The 20,023-nt window shown below is 40.8% G+C and overlaps 1 protein-coding gene across 1 annotated transcript in view; it reads left to right on the top strand.

Moving 5' to 3' along the window:
* The first annotated feature begins 2,296 nt into the window (after positions 1-2,296).
* ece2a (endothelin converting enzyme 2a) overlaps positions 2,297-20,023 on the top strand; it is a 96,068-nt gene continuing 78,341 nt past the window's right edge. Inside the window, exons 1-2 of the mRNA XM_031743756.2 lie at positions 2,297-2,604; positions 3,983-4,147. Of these exons, the coding sequence (XP_031599616.2) occupies positions 3,988-4,147 (160 nt within the window). The 5' untranslated portion in view covers positions 2,297-2,604; positions 3,983-3,987. The remainder of the gene's footprint in view (positions 2,605-3,982; positions 4,148-20,023) is intronic.

Here is a 20,023-nt window from a genome sequence, read left to right as displayed (position 1 = left end):
TAGGACTTTTTTTTGGGTGATATATCATTTTATTACATATGGATTAAATTTCCAAAATGTTTTAGATAGAATTACATAATAAAACCCAACTAATAACAGTACTTTTCTGTAAGTTTAAGTTTTTACACACTTTTTATTTAACATAAAGCATACAAAAATTCACAGGATCTCTTGTAAATTAAAGCTACAAAACTATATTTAAAATAAAATTTTCTGCATTTTAGAATATGGTAAATTTATATTATTTAACAGTCTTGTTCAGTATTTTTAATATAATATATTATATTATATGTTATAATATATAATATAATACATATGGGACCACTATGGCTTTATGGTGAAACGATGTGGGCAGGAGCAGGCGTACATTAAACCAGAGTGGGTTCTGTTTGGTTCCACTCATGCAGGACCCTTCATGACATACTCTTAGTGGGCAGCATACTACATGTGCCTTTTCCACGGTCAGCCTAGATTGCAGGTTAGTACATTAGTATGTGGCACTTAGAAAATGTGAGCCCACACAAATTTGTAATATTTTTGTGGGCTCACAATTGACTGTTTCTGAGCATTTGGCCGGAGCACTATTAACATTTAGCGCTACAGCAAGAATTTATGTAATTTCCTCCTAAACTCAAGTTGCACCATTAGCCTTATTACAGAGCTGCCTGAAGCTGATAGTGTCCACAATACATATAAGACTGGTGTTAATAATCTCATGGATTGTTTCAAATGATCAGTTTGGCTTTTTCACTATGAGAAAAAAAAAGGCACTACACCCTTAATATGATGACTGTCTTTTATTTTAAAAAAATGAATTGAATTAATATAAGATAACTGTATTTGAAGTTATATTAGACGTTCAGAGACTGTGAGTGTTTACTCTGTTCATTTGCGAACAAACAAATCACCAAAACAGAGACTTAAATGGAACCAGCAGGGTTATTGGGTTTCTTGCAGCAGGTAGTAAGAAGCAAAAACGTTTAAGATAGCAGTATTATACTACCATCTGCAGGGGAAAGTACAACATTACATCTGCATAATGCTGTAGTAGGTGAGAGGAGCAAAGAAGACTAATCAGAATTTCCCCAAAATAACTAAAACCTAATTTCTGTTTTCTCGGTAATTACATTAAAGGCGTATGCCTTGATGTGTACCATGATTTGGTAATCAGGGTGGAATAAATACCAACAAAAAGAAGACAAATGTCACATTGTTCAGCATTCTTCCTGTTTGAAATTATTCATTTCCAGGGAAACTGTTTTGATACAAGTGCAATTTAATGATTAAAACTTTCTTGCAGATGCAATCTTTTCTCTGTTTTCTTTTTGGTGGGTGCGGTTAGCTGTTTGACCAACACAGACGGTGTTCACGGGCAGAGCTGATAAACAAAAGAGCTGTGACTGGGCATTATTCTTCAGTACAAATGTATTCAGCTGAGCTAACTGAGAACAGACAGCACATAATGTAATAAGAAATGTAGCACAAAATATGAATTTGGTTTCCACCGCTGACCTTGCTTTGTGTGTCCTGTGAGGAACTTCTCTACTGGAACTGAAGAAGCTTCTCGGATGAGAGGTGAAACGTCTTCAAGCAACCTAAAGATGTCCAGACGCTTTTCTTTCCAAGCTCCTTAGACTACGATGACCTGGATGACTGAGAACCTTTGCAGACATACTTCTCTATAAATTATTTCAGTTTTGTTAATGTGATCATTCTTTCTTTAAAAGCCACCTCGTCATGAAACGCTTTTATGTTTTTTTATAGTTCAACATATGAGGGTTGATAAGTAATCATCATTTAATTATAATTTTTTTTTAAATGACTTAAAATCTAAAATATAAATATCCATTGAGTTGTCTCTAAATAGCTTGTTCTTAACTATAATATATATATTTACTTATAATTTATTCTATATATCTACTTTATATGTGGATTTTTGGCATCTGGACAGCATAGGAAGAATCTCATTGTACAGAGAAACATTTTTCATTGTTCTTCAAATTAAAGTTTGAAGCGGGAAAGGAAACAAATCACTTTTGGACTCATTTTATGCTGTACACACATTTTCTCTTCCTTTAGTAGTTGGTTTAATTATAGAAACCAAGATTATAGAACAAATACCAGGTATGCCTATGCATTCTTCTTCTTAATTTGAAGGACAGCTTTAACAAACCGATGACTGTATAAAACGTTTTCTTCATTTATTGTAACAAACGAAGATCGCTTGAATGCACCGTGGCGATTTGACAGATTTTACAAAGAGTACGTGAAAGCAACACAACTCTAGACACCGCAGTGTTGAATTGTATCGCTCCGCCTCCTTTAAAGCGTTGACTCGTAAGAAATAGAAAAACTCAGAGACAACATTTTTCTGTTCAAGCGATTTTTATCAAATGAGGGAAGTTTAAGACGGGGCTCACTCTACTTTCTGTAGTACCAAGGTTTATTTTGATAGAAACGTGGGAGTGAAAGTGAGCTCACTCGGTCTGACGACTGTTGTTTCTGTTAACACGTGGATTCATTCCCACCCAGGAAACGGCCTTTTTAATGTAATTTTTTTTTTTTTACAAAGCTGTTGAAGTTAACGACAAAACGAGAAAAAAAGTAAGTAGGTAAATGACTGTCATATTTTGTGCAATCTTTTGTTGTCAACTACATGAACAAACTGAACTGACTGCGAGAGGTAGTCCGCCGCATCCACGCATGCGCTCTATCTACAGTCGCTGAATGGGTGGCGAGGGAAGTTCAAGAGTTTGACACAACATTGAAGTAGCGTCTGTTTGTTGTGTTTTTCTTTGGCGTTGTGTCACTACAGTGTTGCTGTCTGCCGGGTCTATGCACGATCCTGCCAAAAAGTGGTATATGTTATTTTTAATGTCTAATAAACGTGTTTATATTAGTAAATAGGCTGTAGTAAACAGGATTTATGAAGGTGTAATATATAAAATTAAAAAAACCCCAACTATTTTTCAGGTATCGTTTTGACTCTGATTGTGTTCTACATTATAATCAGTCCCTTTTTTTCCTAGTTAAAATATTTTTCAAAATATGTAATTCATGAGAGATGTTTGACAAATTATAGGGTCAACAAATCAGTCACAACAGTTTGAATACCGGTGTTGTGCCAAAAGCGATTTCCTGTATTTGCCAAATGATTGTGGGAATTTAAACTTTTGTAAATTACTTGTTGGCCTATAATGTGTCGAAAAATACAAACACAAAAAGTAATGAAATAATTAAAGACAAAACCTCCAGTAGATTTTTTTTCTCTAGTAAAGCTGAGAGTCACAGTAAAAACAAATCACAATTTATTTTACAGTAACCTGGGCAGTCATAACATTTTGTATTACTTTATTTATTTTATTAGGTGATTATTTTTGCAGCCAATCATTTGGTCTGTAAATTGACAGAAAAAGAACGACAACCTAAAAACAACACAACAATGCTGAAACCGCAATGAAATGGAAAAAGCACAGTGAAATGCATCACTGCATACCTAAAACAGATTTATCGGATGCTTGTGATCTGCCGAAGATCTTGCAGCGTCACTGGACAGTAGTTTAATTTTTTAAATGGTAAATGGCCTGTATTTATATAGCGCTTTAATAGTCCCTAAGGACCCCAAAGTGCTATACATATCCAGTCATCCACCCATTCACACACTGATGGTGGCAAGCTACATCGTAGCCACAGCCACCCTGGGGCGCACTGACAGAGGCGAGGCTGCCGAACACTGGCGCCACCGGGCCCTCTGACCACCACCAGTAGGCAACAGGTGAAGTGCCTTGCCCAAGGACACAACGACCGAGACTGTCCGAGCCGGGGCTCGAACTGGCAACCTTCTGATTACAAGGCGAACTCCCAACTCTTGAGCCACGATCGCCCGACGTGTGAGTGGGTTAAAGTGTGAGTGGGTTCACACAAAACAAGTCTTGTTATAGTCTGACACAGTGTTATGCTACATATTTTTGTCATGCTCCAGAGAATATGGACTACCTGCCAGACAACAACTCCAGGTACAAAGACGTCGCCTACTGGGATGAAAGATACACGACGGAGCAGTGCTATGACTGGTTGGGGGGTTTCGCCAAATTCCAGCACATTCTGGAAAAATTTGTAAAGAAAGAGGACTCTATACTGATACTGGGTAGGTAGTTTTCTCTATTTTTTGTATTATTTTTACTTGTAACATGTCCATTTGTTCGTTATTACCACAATATGGTGTACATAGGAAAAGAAAAATGCCACATGAACTTTTTTTTTGTGGGAAGCGGAGCGAGCGTCCTGGAGAATTAGAGGTCGGAAATCCTGATCTGAATGGCAGATCTGTGTCACATGTCGGGCCTCATCTCTCGCCCCCGCTTCTTGTCACCTCTCCGCTGTGTGCTGTCACATAAAGGGACAAATCCCTGCCAGCGTTTCTCATCACGACTGTCGCATATCACCCTCATGGTTGTCATTACTGCCATTATAATCACTGTTATTAATTAAATCCAGCCAGGCAGCCGTTTGCATAGAAATGTGCCGACGTGTTGGCGTCGGGGAAGCGGCCTGAGTACTCTGACATGAAAAGTATTAATGCAGTTAACATGTGGCTGCATGTGAAGAGAGTTTTTAAATCGGGTCCTTTACTTGGAGCTCGGTATTAACTGAAAATTGCCAATTTTCTTTAAACACCAACAACCATGATAAAACCCAGTACATCAGAAAGCTGGCAAATGGTGCAGCGTCTGCGACATTTATTTTAAACAAAAAAACATCTTCAGTGTTTATAAAACGTTATATCATCACGCTGGTGTCTGTTACTGTGACTCATTTGTTATGTTGACAGAATCCTGCGAGCAGGAGGGCTCGAGAACGATATAAACGAGCATAAACCTTCTTCTAATGGAGTAGATGATCTGATTTGATTTGCATACATTTGCATATTATTGTGCTGTGGTTCCTCACATTTACACCAAAATGTGAGACTCAAAAACAATCTAAATACACATGCTAAATGAGGATTTTCTTCCACCTGCCTTATGTCGTGTGGTGTGGTGCCAGAGAGCAAGGCATGGACGCAAAACCTCTGGGGTGTCCTGTGCTGTTGGATACTGGGATGTTAGCAGTTGATCTTTTTGGCAATGTGAGTTGCAAGTTGTAGAGCATCCTTTGGGTGTGCAACCGGACCAGCATCTTGTGCTATTTGTCTTGTTCCTTCAACTAGTTTTAAGCACTCTTTGCACTGTGTCAGAAATCACTATCATTCATTGAAGAGAGGGTTGCCAGTGTTTGCATTGTTGCAGGAAATCACTATCATTCATTGAAGAGAGGGTTGGTTTTAATGTTGTGGCTGTTTGGTATATATATATCATATATACATATATTTTTTAATAGCACAAAAGACAATGTTTTATTATAAACTAATTGATAAATTACTCTTATGATGAAATATGGAGGCTTGTTTCCGCCACTGGACAAAAAGTAAAATTGCTATTCATAAGTCATGGCTGACAAGCTCAAACTAATGAAAAATTAACTTAAAATTTAGAAGATCAATTTAAAACTTTGACTTAATGGCTTGAAATTTAAAGTCAAAGTTTTGAGATGCTAGTCTGAAATTATGACTTGTGGATGAAAAAAACATTGTTTTGTTTTTGTCAGTGGTGGAAGCAAGCTTCCATAATGAACTGAGTGCTAAATTTCAGTACTTGGACTCGTTGGTAAAAGGAAACAGGAATAACCATCCTTCCTTTATAAAGATATTTAGTATTTCGTATTATTTAGTGGAGAATAATCCTATCAGGTTATGTTTAAAAACACTGCTGCAGGTCATACTAAATACTTATATGAATAATGTGGATTTTATGCTTTATTTTTAAGAGAAGCAACACTTGATTGTGTGGTTGGTGTGTTAAATGCATTTTGTTGGAGTAGCATTTTTATAAGTGCCCACAAGATGTCACTGTTGTATCAAGATGAATCTACTTGAGCCCCCCACACCCCCACACCACCTGCAATACAGTTTTGTTTATGGTCCTGCTGCTCTGTCACACATAAACATTTGAATAGCGAACACTGTGTTCTGGCTGTTCAGCATACACTGAAGTCAGCATAAAGCATGTGGCTGCAGAACCACTTAGCATCTGGCTGTTAGAACAATTATGGTAGTGCTTTCTTGATGTTATGATATTTATTTGAAGCCAGAGAAATAATTTATGTTTGTATATATTATTTTCCCTTTTTCCTGACCAAGAATACGGCTGTACACTTTTAGTTGATGCACTAATGAACCTCTCTTACAAAGAAAGATTTTGGACAGTCTAAATACTGCAGATGAGTTTTGTTTGTTGTCTATCACCAGAATTAGTTTTAGTTAAAGTCCATCAAGCTGAAATTGCACCTTTAAAGTTGTTTGTTATCGGGCTGTTATTACTTCTGAGAGGCACAGAGGGCTGCTGTATTCCTGGGTGATGCATGCACAGTGGTGTTTTGTGTGTTAGAGGGGTTTGTTGAATGTGTGTCAGGGAGAGACAGCAGCTTTCTGTTGTGTTTTCGGGGGAGCCAAACCTACTAAAGTTGGGTACTGATTTCTCAGCAAAAGGCTTTGTGGTTTGATGATGCCTTATTCAGATAAATTTGTTAGGCTCAGAGGTTTTAGGCTGGATGCTGATGGCCTGTCGCCCTGCTAGTTAGACACTGCTTTTCTTTTTTTAAGCTATAAGTTAGAACTATCGTATGCAGCCTCACTTTTTTGGCGTGTGTCACAGGCACCACCTACAGCAGAGGCGTGAGTGGGCTCTGAGGCTCTAGAGTCTGAGATATAAAATAGGTGCTCTTTCCTCTTCTGCATTACACTGCACCAGGTAACACGTTCTTTGTGCTGATTTAAACCCAAAGGAGAGCCATTATATCGCTTGGGAGCTCTTATGTCTCCGTGTCTGTTCTCTCGGTCTCATGCATTTTTATGACCCAGCATGTGTGGCGTTTTCTTCAACAGCACACGTGAACAGATGCTTAGCTATACAGGGAAGCCCTCATGTGTGGTAAAGATCTCTTAAATGCCCATACTGCACTGGCCACACTCATTTGTAAAGTCACGACACAAAAACCAGCGCATAACTTGATGTAGAGGAGGGCAGACTTAAAGAGAGATTCGAAATGCCGCTGTGGTTTTTGTGTGTTAATGAGTGAACAAAGGGAAATGGAAGGAAGGTAAATAACTAATCAGATTGGGGCCACTCATCTGTCTCAGATGGAGAGGTGATTTCCATTAAGATAGTCTGTACAGCACTGGGAGAGAAAGAGAAGAGACACACAGAGGGAGATGCATGAGAGAGCTCTCGAACATTTTGTTGCATCCTGTTGGCAGTTTTAATGTCTTTGTCCTTCCATTATCTTTTAAAAAAAAAATGTATTTCACAGTATTTCACATTTATCTGTAGACTGTCGTATCACATCTTGTTGGAAATCTCTCATTCTCTGTTTACCTGTTTGCTCCTTCTGTGCTTCTTTCACATGTCACTTCTAAAGGCAGGCTTCCCAGCACCGTCTTTTCTTTTCCCACCTTCTTGGTAACCTACTTCTGCCTTTTGATATTAGTCGAGTTTGTAATAATCTCGTGTTCAGGGGTTCCTCTCATCTGAAAGTAAATGAATTAACATCAACCTGTGTTGTCAGACACTGGTGTGAGAATGTGGTGTAAACTACATAAAAACACATTTTGAACTCTTTGAACTCTAATGTCTTGGTGCCTGCGCAGTCATCCAGGTAAGAGCTGTACAATCTGTGGTGTTTTACTTTTCTACTTAAAAATGTAAGTCTGGTGATATTGTGCGAGGTGCAGTCATAATGTTGCGTCATGCAATAAAAAGCCAGAAACCTTACCTTGCCGATAAACGTTGGTCAGGTGTGGTGGCATGAACCACAATTAAGGATGTTTCTGCTTCATCTCATCCTCTTCTATGCAACTGTCCCGACTCTGGATAGCCAACAATGACCCGGCTAAACCACAACAACAGCTTGTTATAAGCTAATGTTAGCCAATGCTAGGGTAGAGTATCCTAAAAATCACACTTTTCCTCTGATAAACAGTTTGATTATATTCTCTCGTCTTATGAGAGTTTCCAAGTTTCCAAGTCAGAAAAAAGAGAAAGAAAACAGAATTGGATTGACTGCAATCTACTGACATCTAGTGGTGAGATTTTACACACTGTACCTTTAAGAAAACTTTTTTCCTTCTTCCTGCAAGTAGTTAAAAGCAGACAGAAAATATAAAGCCATTGTTTCTATCCTTCCGATCATATGCTTTTCTAACATTTTTCTTTCGAGGTGTCATGAACATTTATGTCCACTAACAGTATAGATACTGTTTTCCCGCTTTACATAAGAATACTCAAAATACAGTATTGATCCCGTAGTCCCTCATGATCAACAAGGCGGTAAGATCATTTACAATCACACATCCTGCTTGGATGCTGCACTGCCCACTTCAGACACCCACTTCAAGCACATTGACATTGTGTGTTGCTTCTGCTTTAAAATAACGCAAGAGTTCAAAAACATCTCTATAAGGATGACCCCCAAGTAATAATGCACTTGCTGTGAAAGCACCGATATTGGAGCATGCTGGATTATGAATAGGGCTACAGTTATGAAACGCTCCTGCGGTAAAAAACAAACAGAAAAAACTAAACTGAACCCCAGGTTCAGTAATTGTTATTTTTAAAGCCGTGTGCGGCCTCATAATGTGTTATCGCTGCAGTCAACTGACCTGGGGTGGTCTGTGTTACAGCGCTGCATCAAGCAGTCCCCGACCCTCCCGACTGACCAGTGTGTCACTTAGCAATAATACGAAGCAATGATCAGCTCACACACGCTCCACTTCACACACGGCTCCCTCTTTTACAGCCTGCTTCAGGCTGCTGCCAGTGATGTAATGACCCCACATCTCCTAGTGGTCAGTGTGCTCATGGCTCGTTCCCCAAGGCGAGGGACGATGATGTAATGGCTCTTTTATCCTCAGTGTGAGTGTGTGTGTGTGTGTGTGTGTGTGTGTGTGTGTATGTGTGTATAGTTTAGATGTGTTTGTGGTAGTATCCCAAAAGTATCTATGCACCTACACAGAGGGCATGGCATGCGATCTCCCCTCAGACTAAAAGCTGACTCTGAGGGTCCGAAGGTTTACTTACATACTGAATGCATGCATGTGTTTAAACATCAGAAGAATATTAAAATGAAGTGTAGCAGGAGGAAGCTTTGATGAAAACTTTACTGAAGCTTTCTTAGAATAACACACACACACACAACAACAAAAATCCGCAGATTTTTGCTTTTACTATAATAATTGATTAATTGTTTAAACCAATTCTTAAGCAGATGTGCTTATCACACACACATTCAAGCTTCTTGGTAGTTAGCTATTGTTGTTCTCAGTTGTATTTCATAGTAAACTACATATCTTTGTGTTTTGAAGTGATAATGAAACAGCACAGTTCTTCAAGAGGTCATCTTTGAGTTCTTGACATGTATACCACAAAATTAATCAATAGAAGTTTTGATCATTTATTATTAAAATTTTTCTTGCAAAGGTTTTTTTTAACCTTCTGACTTACTCTTTGTTTATTGTCTGCATCTCCCTGTTTCATCTCCCTATATGCTCAGTGTTGCACCCCTTTTTTTAGCCCATCCACTGACATCACTGCTCTATCATTTCTGGGTGCTTTGAGTTCCCAGGGGTGATGTAAGGGGTGTTTACTGACAAAGGAAGTATTGTAAGATTACGCGTGTGACTGTTCAGTCAGCTGTTGAGTGACTATCTCTGCCCCCCTGCCTTGACTACAATGACACTATGTCTTTATATACAGAACATTACTACACACAATGCAACCTCTTATACTCTCCTTTCTCTTCTCATATTTTCTTCTACACCAGTGATTCTCGAAGTGTGGGCCCCATGGTGGGCTGCAAAGGTACTGCAGGTGGGCAGCAGTAATAACATACTAAAGTTACCCTCTCAAGTATGTACTGTTACATATTTATATACATTTATTTGTCTAGATAAAATGTACATCAAAACCTATGATAGGAGGTGGTGAGTTTGTGATGTTATGACTCTGACTTAAATTTACAGCTCTTGTTTCGAAGTTTGTGTCCCAGTGGCAGGTGGGTCACACATTGGGGTTAACACTGCGAATATGACTGGGTAGCATTAGCAAACACTATTACTTACACTATTTTGTCTTCATTGTCTCACATCCCCTTTCTCTACCTGCTGTCGCCTCACTTGTACTTTCTCTTCCCACTGATGTGCCTGTTTTCCAATGTTTGCTATTAGGATGGTCACACATTTTTTAGTCCTACATATGGGTGCATATGATTTCCTCATTTGGTGATTTTACTGAGGTGGTGGAAATTAGTCCAAAACCTGTAACCCCTTTGTGCATTATGGATGAGAACATTGTCATCCAGACAGTCAGCCACTATGATTAGGATAGAAATGTTTCGTTATTGGAAAAAGGTGATGTCTAAGATCAGGAGTGACCTACCTCAAAGTTAACAAATGGATGCAAACCATACACAACTGAACAATGCCAACCTGATATCCTCAGTGTGTAACCCCTGCAGTCCTGTGAAACAATCAGTAAATCTGGTGGTGAAAGTATATTCTTCTGTATGGTAGCCACACATTCAGAGCTATAAAGTTATAATCAGGTTTTCAGGATTAGATGTCAGTGATTGGAAGCTCCTTACAACGATACAGTTGGCACAAGTGCATGCCAAGATTTAAAATGTTCTCTAAGGCCTGATGAAAAAAAGGGTTGTGGATGTTTCTGACAAATGATTCAAAAAGAACTTAAAATCATTTTAAAGAAATTGCTCATCTGATGTGTAGATTTCAAACAACTGCCAATTTGTCCATTAGTGAAGGAAAATCATCCTGTAAGGTGACCATTTGATGTAAAAAGAAATCCTAAGCCAACATTATTTCATCGCAGGATATGCATCCAAATTAAGATGCATACATATTTGACCATCATAGAAAACATGGAAAAAAGCCTTTTATGTCACGTCAGAGTTTTGTGTTTGGGCTACAGTAACAGTCTTCATGTTTGACTTAGATCAAAGATTCTGAAGAAGGTTTTCAGGAGAGTCTTTGATACTTCATTACCATGCTACCTCAGGAACTGGGCAGTCAGTCTTTCTTTGAATTCTGCATCCTGTCTGATCTCAGCTCGATGTGATGCCATCCTTCTAAGAGTTGAATATCAACTAGAAGTCGACATTTCATCAGGTTATTGGTCAACTTAGGTCTAGCAGATGCACCATATTGCCAAATTTATTCACTCACACATTCAAATCATTGAATTAAGGTGTTCCAATCACTTTCATGGCCACATGTGTATAAAATCAACCACCCAGGCATGCGGACTGCTTCTACAAACATTTGTGGATGAATTCCAGCATGCTACTGTGCAACAAATCCAGTCATGAAATTTTATCACTACTAAATATTGGAAGCGAATTGGAACAAGAGCAACTCGACCATGAAGTGCTAGGCCATGTAAAATCACACAGTGGGGTAAACCAATGCTGAGGGGCATTATGCACAGAGGTTGCCAACTTTCTGCAGAGTTAATTGAAAGCACCTGAAGTGTGGCCTTCAGATTAGCTCAAAAACAGTGCACAGAGAGCTTCATATAACAGGTTTCTATTCTGAGCAGCTGCATCCAAGCCTTACATCACCAAGCACATTGCAGAATGTTTGATGCAGTGGTGTAAAGCACGCCACTGGACTCTAGAGAAGTGGCGTTCTCAGGAGTGACGTTGCACGCTTCTCCTTCTGGCAGTCCGATGGATGTGTCTGTGTTTGGCGGTTGCCAGGACAACGGTTCTGGCAGTGTAAAGTTTGGTGCGGGGGGATTATGGTGTGGGGTTGTTTTTCAGGAGTTGGGCCCAACTTAGTTCCAGTGAAAGGAACTCCAAATGTTTCAGCATATCAAGGCATTTTGGACAATTTCATGCTCTCAACTTTGTGGTAACAGTTTGGGAATGGCCCCTTCCTGTTCCAACATGACTGCACCATGTCTGGTCCAAAAAGACATGGAAGAGCGAGTTTGGTGTGGAAGAACTTGACCGGCCTGCACAGAGGCCGGTCTGACCTTAAACCTATTGAATACCTTTAGGATGAAGTAAAGCGCAGACTGGGAGTCTTCCAACATCAGTGTCTGACCTCACAAACGCACTTCTTGAAAAAATTCGATAAACACACTTCCAAAGCTTGTGGAAAAGCCTCCCCAGAAGAGTCGAAGATGTTGCAACTGCAAACGGTGCACCCACATAATAATAAACCATATGGATTTAGGACGTGACGTCACTCAAATATATATGTGTGTGAAGGCAGACGAGCAAATATTTTTGGATATATAGTGTAGGTAAAAGGAAAGGCATTTATTTCTATGGGTATCGACTTATTTTTTCAAACAACTTTATACAGAACCTGTGAGATGTAGGAGCATGTAGAATAGGAAGCAGGATGTAATTTCAGCAGTAGCAGGGACACCTTTAGTGAAGGTAATCATAATTTTTCTTCCTGTTGTATTAAAAACAGGCGCACATTCAATGAACAGACTGAAAATGCTGATGGGATGGAAAATCACTGGCATCACAGGGAGTGTGTGGTAGAGTAAGATTTGTGAAGTCAGGAGTTACTGTATGTCTTAGCAGCTGTCAGGAGATTCAGCTCATATCAGATACGCTTGTGCTCACAAGAGGTTCAACCCTCATTTCTCACTTCTTGCAGTTTTTGTATTGTTTGCCTGTTTTTTTGGCAGCTGCTCACTTTTCCACTCGTCCTCGTCTCTTTTTTTATTATTTCCGAGCCTTCCTTTTCTCTTATCTCACCGTTTTTACATAGACAAGCACATGGGTGCGTGCACACAGCTCCTCCCCACTGTTGGAATAACAACAGCTGCAGAGCTGTGAGGAACAGCCAGCTTTCAGAGCAATAACAAAATCCAGAGACAGGCCTCGACCATTTCACGCCTGCCCTTCCTTTTTATTGATTGCAACCCTTTCTTCCTGTGGCGTCTGAAGGTGGCGCATGCCTGAGACGATAGGCTTGTATCAGCTCAGTCCACCCTGTCCCTTCCTGTCCTTACCTTAGGTTGTATCTGTACTTCATGTAATTATTAGTGACCTGATTCTGTGTTGAATGTTTAGTCCCCGAGGCACAGACAAGCTCTGATAAGTTTTATGTTAGTTGGGGCTGCTGAGCAAAGGCAGCAAAGGTTATTTTGTCTGCAGTGTCCTCTGGCCTCGCGCACAAACACCTCTGCAATGTTTTTCTTTAGATCAGCTGAAAAATCTTCAGCAGATACAAAAACTGCAGAAGAAGAGGAGCATTCTCTGTGAATGGAGGGTGGTTTGAATGAAAGACTGACTGAATGAAAGAACGAAGGGGGAACAGAGGTGGTGAAGGAGAGTGTAGCTTGAGGCGAATAGATTCTTACCCCATCCTCTCTACTCTCCCACTATCTTCCTCTGCTACCGAACCCTCCCCTCCTCTCTGCTTCTGCATTGGCTGCTTTCAGTTTTCAGGGAGCCCTCGCCATGCAGCAGTCAGTAAGTCAGTAGGGGCAACCCTCCCTCCAATCCACCCTCTCCCCTCCCTTCTTTTTGCTGCTGTAAGGAGTGGTGCTGTTTATGAATGAGCCTCGGAGCCGCAGAGTGTGAATGAAAAATAAGAGAGCGAGCAAAGCAGATAGGGGTGCATGTTGAATGAAATGCAGCAAAAGCAAGGGTTAGAAAAATGAAGGAAAGATGCTGAATGAAAATGAGAGGGGTGGGAGCAGTGAGGAGGTGCTGCGTTGGTGGTGGTAGATGATAGAAATGAATAGAAGTGAATAGATATCGTAGTGGTAGTTGTGCTGTTGTGTTGTGCTGTCATTGTCCAGCCTCACAGGTATGCAGATCAGGGATGGTGCTAGGATGGAAGACACCTGAAAAAGTGGCTCCTTTGCCTGCGAGCCAGTGGGAATCCTCACTACCTAGCAAACACATACATACACACACATACACACGCCAGCCTCTCTGCAAGCTGGTTCTCTGTGCTTTGAATAATAACAGGGTTACCCGGGTAACCAGGCAAGGATGATCGATGTGCCTGTGCCTGATAAACAGAGCACAGAGGGAGTCGCTTGTGCATCTGTGTCTTTGTGTGCCGCAGGTTTTCTTATGTTGCAGCGGCAGTTTTTTGGTTCTTTGGACACGAAGATTTTTTTTATTATGAAATCACTGCTGCCCGATGATATTGTGTGTGTGTGTGTGTGTGTGTGTGTGTGTGTGTGTGTGTGTGTGTGTGTGGGAGCAGCTCACAGGATGTATGTTTAAAGGTAGTGTGTTTACTGATGTTTTTCCTCGGTGAATAGCACTAAACATCCTTTGGGAGAAGTGTGCGGTCACTCCCACAGACCATCCGTGGGGGTGACCACACACGCCGTCCATCCACTATCCTGACTCATTCACTTACTGTAATAATATGGCTGCTTGAAGTGGAGAGATTTCAAGGCTGTTACTCATGCACATAGAGTGCAAATTATACAGCAAACTAATGAGTCTACTTGATTCAGTCAAATGTGAACTGCATGCAAATATGATTTTCTGAGTGCTGCTGTTATGAGCCACGGTCAGCCGGTCTGTTGGGGACGGAGGGTGTAAAAGATGTAAATGTGGTGAAGGTATAAAAGGAAAAGACAGTGATACACTCTTTTGGGGTCATATAGCAGAGGTAGTGGTAGTGATGAGGTACTAAAAAGGAACATTTTTATTATTTTAGTGCCCTGTTTGTGGCACAAAACCATATTAGCATCGGTGTCACAGCCACACTATTTAACCAGGAACCTTTTGCTTGCAAAGCGAATTAGTTAACCATGCAGGTTAATACAGTTTAAGTTGGTGAGTTATTTGTGAAAAATCACCTGTACAGTTTAAGGTGGAAATATAGCAGTCAAGCCCATTTTTTTTGTTCCAGGTTTTAAACATTTCCACATTGAAGTCAAAGTAAAGATTTTTGCAGCTACCCTCAAGTGGCCATTCAAGGAACTGCAGTTGCAGCTGTTGGAAATTATCATACAAACATGCTGTGTCTGTACTTTTTGCGTGTTAAGTAAGTAAAGATTTGGTGCCACAATACAATGAGTAATTCAGTCTGTACAGATGACAAACAGTCCTGTATTATTTACCTCTTTTTTGCTGTCTAATCATGCAGGTAGATTTGCTTTACATGCCCAAGGTTTGAGATGTATGTTTTAAGAAGTGCCACCACACAAAAACAATGACAGTGAATAGATTGTTTTTGTGGGGTTGAAGCATTGAAGGAATTGCATGACAGATTTCAGCAGCACCTCTGCTATCTGGAAACAGTGTCCTCAATAAGCTGAACAAACAGCAGGCTCCTGCAAACACACTCTCTATCTAATTGGTAGTTTTCCACTAAAATCCGTTCCCCACAAGGTCGATGGATTATCCAGAGTAATGGGCGTGCTTATTATAGATGGTTTGCTGTTACAGGAAATTGTTCAAAATGTAATTTTCGGTGCTGTTAAAGCAAAATTCTGTGTGATGCAGAGAGACATCCCAAACACACATATGGCGGTTTTAATTCAGCTGCAGCCCTGTATGAGTGCCTGCAGATGTTTTTTGAAGCATTAGTGAATGGTGCTGCGTATTCTAGGGGTGACTGTGTAAATTAAAGCGCAGGCTTTAATGTGAATTTAAAGAAATGGGCACATTTGCTGGTTTTATGTAACAAGCTCAAAACTGGAGAAGAATTTATATACATACAGGTGACTGGGCTTCAAAAACACCCTTCCTCTTTCTGCACTGCTCACTCCTGCATTGCTTAAGCCTTTTGCCCTTCCTCCCTCCCCTCTTGCTCATTTCTTCCTGTCCTCCCTGTCCCCACTCTGCCTCCCCCGTCCTGAGCAGAGGAGGAGGAGGTGGAAGGTAGAGTGGCTGCTGAGAGGTGTATCTGCAGCTAGAGTCACCTCTTAAGAGCTGATGTGTCATGCCGGAGCTCGCTGTGCGTTGTGCACAAAGACATGATGACCTCACAGAAGGGTCATCTGAGTGCGTCCGTAGTCGTCCTGCTCTTTTGTCATGAATACCACGAGGCAAACTTCCCTTGCTGTGACAATCGCTGTATGTTGCAGCACAAAGCGTCACTTCTCTGTGACCTTGTACGCTTACATCTGTGATTACAATGACGGCCTCTGTCTGGAGAACTCAGCACTGAATATTAAAACAATGGCTTGGACTTGTAAGCACTGATGAAGACTTCATAGTGCTCATTTTGGGCTTAACAAATGACAAAATGTACAATGCAGATGCGCAGGAGACATTAGAAATGGCACTCAGTGCTGTTCTTGTGGCTGAAAAGCATTAAAATGACTCACTTTAATGGTCACACACATTATTTTTCACTCAAGATAAAGCTCTTGGGTGAAGTTAAATGAGGATGTGCTTGGATGTAATAACTCAGGCATATTCAGATGTGGTGATGCAGCACAAAGATCGCAGCCACAGCTGAGTACACTGTCTCCAGCAAGTGTTATATCACACAGCCACTGCAGTGACAGCACTACTTACAATGCTACTGCAACAATATTATAAGGCACAAACTTACGTGTATATCCACTGCATACTCGTGAAACCACAGGCATGCATTTAACGCCACTGTTTCTTAGTACAAAAGCTGTACAGATGGAGGAGTAAAACTGATAAAGGTGTTTTGTCTCTGTCACCAAAGGAAGAAAAAAAAAGCATTTTGAGAATTTGATGTTGTTACTCGCTGAGTGATGCGCTCATCACTGCGTCTGTGCGAGTCTCGGTGTCACCATTAACCTATCATGACATAGCTCCGAGCAGGGAAAGCCCTATCTGCTGGGTAATAGCACTGCTTTTGCGTCACTGCTGTCCCTCTGGTTGTAACGGGTGACGCACTGCCACTGCGAGCCTGTTGCCGTAATGTTACCGAATTCAATCACCTGTGAGTGGGTGTGCTTTTGGCTACGTATCTCTGAATTAAAGGACCATTCACAGAGATATTGGCAGTGAACTTTATGTTGTTGGGTAATGTACTCTTAAAGAAACCTAAATGTTAAACAATAATTGATGTGCTTAACAGCACTGTGAGGCCATAAAGCAACCTGATGTCTGTTAAATAGCATTTATTAGAGCCAGCTAGACCACAGATGTAAGCATTATTAATAACATACTCCAAGTCAATCTAACGATTTATTGGTCTAAAACTGACTCAAAGCATTACAACTTAGAAACTATGATTCTTACAAGTGTGGTGTGCAACATATAGAAAATCAGGTAAAGATTTAAAATAATCATTTCATGTTTGACCTCTGACCTCTCCTTCAAGGTCAGTAAGTTGATCTGAAGGTCAATGTGATAATACTATCTAGAGCTATTACTGCCGTTGTTTACATTGACAACATATAGGCGTATAAGGAATGATATGTGGGAATTCTAAATATCATGTTACTTTGGACCTCTGACCTCTTCCTCAAGGTCAAATAAGGTCAAACTTTCATGAAATCTCTTTTGTCTTTAAAGCTATGCTTAATTTGTACTGCCTTTGTTGGTTTGGTAACACTTAGGAAATAATACAAGTATATGGGGATTCTAAGGGTGGTTTCACACCTGCTGCGTTTAGTCGGTTTAAATTGAACTTGGGTTCCTTTTCCGCCTTTGTGCAGTGTGTTTGTGCAGACCAAAACATCCATACCAAGACCCTTTGGAGGAGGTGGTCTCAGTATGGTTCCACACAAACTACAGAGCGGTTTGTTTAAGTTGTAAACATGATGTGACCCTGACCTAAAAAAATGCCCCGTAGCCACGTATGCTCTGTATTCTCAGTGCGAGGCAGTACTATATACAGTGGGGCAAAAAAGTATTTAGTCAGCCACCGATTGTGCAAGTGCCCCCACCTAAAATGATGACAGAGGCCAGTAATTTGCACCAGAGGTACACGTCAACTGTGAGAGACAGAATGTGAAAAAAAAATCCATGAATACACATGGTAGGATTTGTAAAGAATTTATTCGTAAATCAGGGTGGCAAATAAGTATTTGGTCAATAACAAAAATACAACTCAATACTTTGTAACATAAGCTTTGTTGGCAATAACAGAGGTCAAACGTTTACTATAGGTCTTTACCAGGTTTGCACACACAGTAGCTGGTATTTTGGCCCATTCCTCCATGCAGATCTTCTCGAGAGCAGTGATGTTTTGGGGCTGTCGCCGAGCAACACGGACTTTCAACTCCCGCCACAGATTTTCTATGGGGTTGAGGTCTGAGACTGGCTAGGCCACTCCAGGACTTTCAAATGCTTCTTACGGAGCCACTCCTTTGTTGCCCGGCGGTGTGTTTTGGATCATTGTCATGTTGGAAGACCCAGCCGCGTTTCATCTTCAAAGTTCTCACTGATGGAAGGGGTTTTGGCTCAAAATCTCACGATACATGGCCCCATTCATTCTGTCCTTAACACGGATCAGTCGTCCTGTCCCCTTGGCAGAAAAACAGCCCCATAGCATGATGTTTCCACCCCATGCTTCACAGTAGGTATGGTGTTCTTGGGATGCAACTCAGTATTCTTCGTCCTCCAAACACGACGAGTTGAGTTTATACCAAAAAGTTCTACTTTGGTTTCATCTGACCACATGACATTCTCCCAATCCTCTGCTGTATCATCCATGTGCTCTCTGGCAAACTTCAGACGGGCCTGGACATGCACTCGCTTCAGCAGCGGAACACGTCTGGCACTGCGGGATCTGATTCCCTGCCGTTTTAGTGTGTTATTGATGGTGACCTTTGTTACTTTGGTCCCAGCTCTCTGCAGGTCATTCACCAGGTCCCCCGTGTGGTTCTGGGATCTTTGCTCACCGTTCTCATGATCATTTTCACCCCACGGGATGAGATCTTGCGTGGAGCCCCAGATCGTGGGAGATTATCAGTGGTCTTGTATGTCTTCCATTTTCTGATGATTGCTCCCACAGTTGATTTTTTCACACCAAGCTGCTTGCCTATTGTAGATTCACTCTTCCCAGCCTGGTGCAGGTCTACAATACTTTTCCTGGTGTCCTTCGAGAGCTCTTTGGTCTTGGCCATGGCGGAGTTTGGAGTCTGACTGTTTGAGGCTGTGGACAGGTGTCTTTTATACAGATGATGAGTTCAACAGGTGCCATTCATACAGGTAACAGTGGGGGACAGAAAAGCGTCTTACAGAAGACGTTACAGGTCTGTGGGAGCCAGAGATTTTCCATGTTTGAGGTGACCAAATACTTATTTGCCACCCTGATTTACTTAATAAATTCTTTACAAATCCTACCATGTGTATTCATGGATTTTTTTTTCACATTCTGTCTCTCACAGTTGACGTGTACCTCTGGTGCAAATTACTGGCCTCTGTCATCATTTTAGGTGGGGGCACTTGCACAATCGGTGGCTGACTAAATACTTTTTTGCCCCACTGTATGTGCAAAGGTCTATATGGGTTAGCAGCTAGCTGCGAAATGAACATAAATTCTCTGTTTTCTCACACGACACCTTCTTCCTGTATTTACTTTTTACATCTGGCCAAGGAGCAGACTGAACATCCTCACGTGGTTTGTAGTCACGCAATTTGGTTCGCTTGGATTTTTCTCTGAAATCAAACCAAACCACGGGAAAAAGCTACAAGTTTATAAACTCATCAACTGATTCAGACCAGAGTAAAAGAACTATAGGTGTGAAAACGCCCTAAATGTCACATTATAGTTTTCATCCAAACATCGTGTCATATTTGACCTCTGACCTCAGTTTTACCTTTCACCTCTGCCTTTTTTTCAAGTTGAACTGCGCAAACAAAATTAATATATACAAAAAAACAACAACAATGCTACTAGTACAACAAGCACAGGCACTTTTCAGTGTTTTTAACATTTGGTTTCACTTCATCTCTTTTTATGTTAATAACTTCTTCTCTTCTG

The sequence above is a fragment of the Oreochromis aureus genome, linkage group 18 (genome assembly GCF_013358895.1).
Source record: "Oreochromis aureus strain Israel breed Guangdong linkage group 18, ZZ_aureus, whole genome shotgun sequence".
Classification (NCBI taxonomy): Eukaryota; Metazoa; Chordata; class Actinopteri; order Cichliformes; family Cichlidae; genus Oreochromis; species Oreochromis aureus.
This window is presented reverse-complemented; position numbering and strand designations above follow the sequence as displayed.